The sequence below is a fragment of the Pinus tabuliformis genome, chromosome 3_2, assembly GCF_031772625.1.
Source record: "Pinus tabuliformis cultivar Carrire ecotype Pingquan chromosome 3_2, CPIR1, whole genome shotgun sequence".
Classification (NCBI taxonomy): Eukaryota; Viridiplantae; Streptophyta; class Pinopsida; order Pinales; family Pinaceae; genus Pinus; species Pinus tabuliformis.
In genome coordinates this window covers 747,095,320-747,097,863 of record NC_142302.1, presented here as the reverse complement: position 1 = coordinate 747,097,863, position 2,544 = coordinate 747,095,320, and the positions used below count along the sequence as shown (strand labels likewise).

The window sequence follows — 2,544 nt, the reverse complement described above, 5'->3', positions numbered from 1 at the left end:
TCCGCCCCTGCCTTTACTACTGGAACAACTAACATTTTATTAAGGTACCAGTCCCATACAATTTTCCAAGAGATTTATATGTTTCAGAATACAAAAACCTGAGAAAAAATAGTCATTGAAAGCCAAATCATAGGTAGAATCGTTCATTCTAACTTCAATAGTCTTCACTATACTTTTGCAGGTGCCTTCTGTTGCATTCTAAATCTTCTTGCAGTCAGGGAAAAAAGTCTAGTGGTTCAGTGAACATGATGAGATGTTCGGATTGAATGACTATACCAAAGGTGTCAGACCCTTTGTCTTTCATTCTTCCATTGTTGTGCGCCATTTCTATTATACAGAGTTATACAGAGAGGGAAGTTAGGTATATTTTCTAAGCTTGATGCTTAAGAAAAATTGTGATCATGAAGAAGGGTAAGCTTCTAGGATATAAAGGATAAAGGAATTTTGAAAGAAAAAACTGTGTTCGTTTCCCCTGAACCAAGGTCCAGTAAATAAGATGTGGGTATCTGAAAAAGGTAGCCAATGGCAGCTCATGTATACAATGAGTTCTCTTAAAAAAAAAACAGAAACAAAGACGTGGTTTATTACACGGAAGTTGTAATGAATAATGTTTATTCTTAATGGGTTCTATGGCTGGAGTCTGAAGAAAGTTTGCCACTCCTTTATGATAAGTGGCCGATCCAAAATATTTAAAGAAAACGTGAAATACATTGATTCTGTGAATAAGAAGAATCTCGAAATCCCAACATTGTCATTGACTTATTTCTGGGCATACTTAATGGTTCCTACGGCTGGAGTAAGAAAGTTTGCCACTCCTTTATGATAAGTGGCCGCTCCAACATCGATCAAATAGAAATATTTAAAGAAAATGTGAAATACATCGATTCTGTGAATAAGAAGAATCTCGAAATCCCAACATAGTCATTGACTTATTTCTGGGCATACTTAATGGGTTCTATGGCTGGAGTGTGAAGAAAGTTTGCCACTCCTTTATGATAAGTGGCCGCTCCAACATCGATCAAATAGAAAGATCAAATAGAAATATGGATCCGGATGAGCAGGCATGCCCACCGATTCGTAATATTTAAAGAAAATGTGAAATACATCGATTCTGTGAATAAGAAGAATCTCGAAATCCCACCATAGTCATTGACTTATTAGATGGCGATTTCTAATTTGATGTCACTAATGATGTCATTGGATTACCCTCAGTCCTAGTTACTATATAACGAGATCCTCTTCCAGTTTATCTCCACCAATTCACATTATTTGTGGGCACACTTGTGTGAATTATTTTTGTTTAGTAATGGCAGCCTTGTGGGCTTTATCAGTGAATGCAATCCGCAAGTCTCCTGGATTTACAGACAAAGACCTCGAGTCTGAAGAAAGTCTGCGACTCCTTTATCATAATTGGCTGCCTCGGCAACGCTCCCCAAGAAATGCATCGGATGAGCGATTCGAAATATTTAAGAACAATGTGAAATTCATAGACTCTGTGAATTACCTCTATAGAATATGTAATTGCCCAAAAATAAGTGAATGACTATGTTGGGATTTCCAGATTCTTCTTATTCACAGAATATATGTATTTCACATTGTCCTTAAATATTTCTGTTTGATCGATGTTGAAGCGGCTACTTATTGTAACGTGTAACGGCAAACCTCCACGGGAGAAATTCAAGAGAAAGGGACTGAAGAATGTATCATTCACGTCCCAGAACTCGAACACCTTGCCAAGGTCTTTTGATTGGAGGAGTAGGGGAGCGGTATCCAGTGTGAAGAATCAAAGAACCTGCGGTATGTATTATGAGAGAAATAATTTCAATTTCGAATGGTAACTAAGGAGCTGGATTTTTCCCTGGTGTCTCGTGCATACTGTTTATTTTTTGGCCTTGCAGGTTGTTGTTGGGCATTTTTCACTGCAGGCGCTCTAGAGGGCATCCACTTTATCACAACAGGCAATTTGCCCAGCCTATCAGCGCATCCCTTCGGCTATACTTGCGATTCCGGAGGGACGCCTATCGATATCTTCAAATATATAATAGACACCGGAGGGTTGATCAGGGTTTTCAGGCGCCGTGCCGATTCGTAGAGGTACAATAACAACGTTTAATGATTAATACTAAGATGGATTTGTGCATCAAGATAGTTAGATATTAAATATTAATATTTATTGTGTTAGATATCATTAAATAATAATATTTATAATAATAACATTATTATAATTTGTAAGACAATCAGATCATTGTGTTGTTTTGTTTTGATATAAATTGGAAATCCAGATGCAACCATGGATGAGGTTCTCTTTGTCCCCGATGAGGATGAAGCATCTCTCAAATCAGTAGTAACTACACACCCTATAGCTGTACCGAAACTACACAACCTATAGCTGTACCGATTCAAACAGGCAGTCTGGAGTTTCAGTTTTATAAGGAGTAAGTGGTTACTATTTTTTGCATTGTTGTTGAGAACTAATAAATAAGATATAAATAATTTAGGAAGTGTAATTATCCAAATTTTGTTTGTTAAGCAGGGAATATTTAG

General features: G+C 37.1%; 1 protein-coding gene across 1 annotated transcript; it reads left to right on the top strand.

Moving 5' to 3' along the window:
- Nucleotides 1-1,306: 1,306 nt before the first annotated feature.
- Nucleotides 1,307-2,092, top strand: LOC149182746 (cysteine protease XCP2-like). Its single transcript, XM_089414653.1, has 3 exons — nucleotides 1,307-1,495; nucleotides 1,632-1,797; nucleotides 1,899-2,092. The coding sequence occupies exons 1-3, from the start codon at nucleotides 1,307-1,309 to the stop codon at nucleotides 2,090-2,092; spliced, it is 549 nt and encodes a 182-aa protein (XP_089270779.1).
- Nucleotides 2,093-2,544: the final 452 nt, after the last annotated feature.

Bases quoted from the DNA above. Each gene is read 5' to 3' on its own strand.
- LOC149182746 (XM_089414653.1), top strand. From the start codon at position 1,307: ATGGCAGCCTTGTGGGCTTTATCAGTGAATGCAATCCGCAAGTCTCCT. The intron at 1,496-1,631 runs GTGAATTACCTC...TCGATGTTGAAG, and splicing joins ATGTGAAATTCATAGACTCT to CGGCTACTTATTGTAACGTG. The intron at 1,798-1,898 runs GTATGTATTATG...TTGGCCTTGCAG, and splicing joins GAAGAATCAAAGAACCTGCG to GTTGTTGTTGGGCATTTTTC.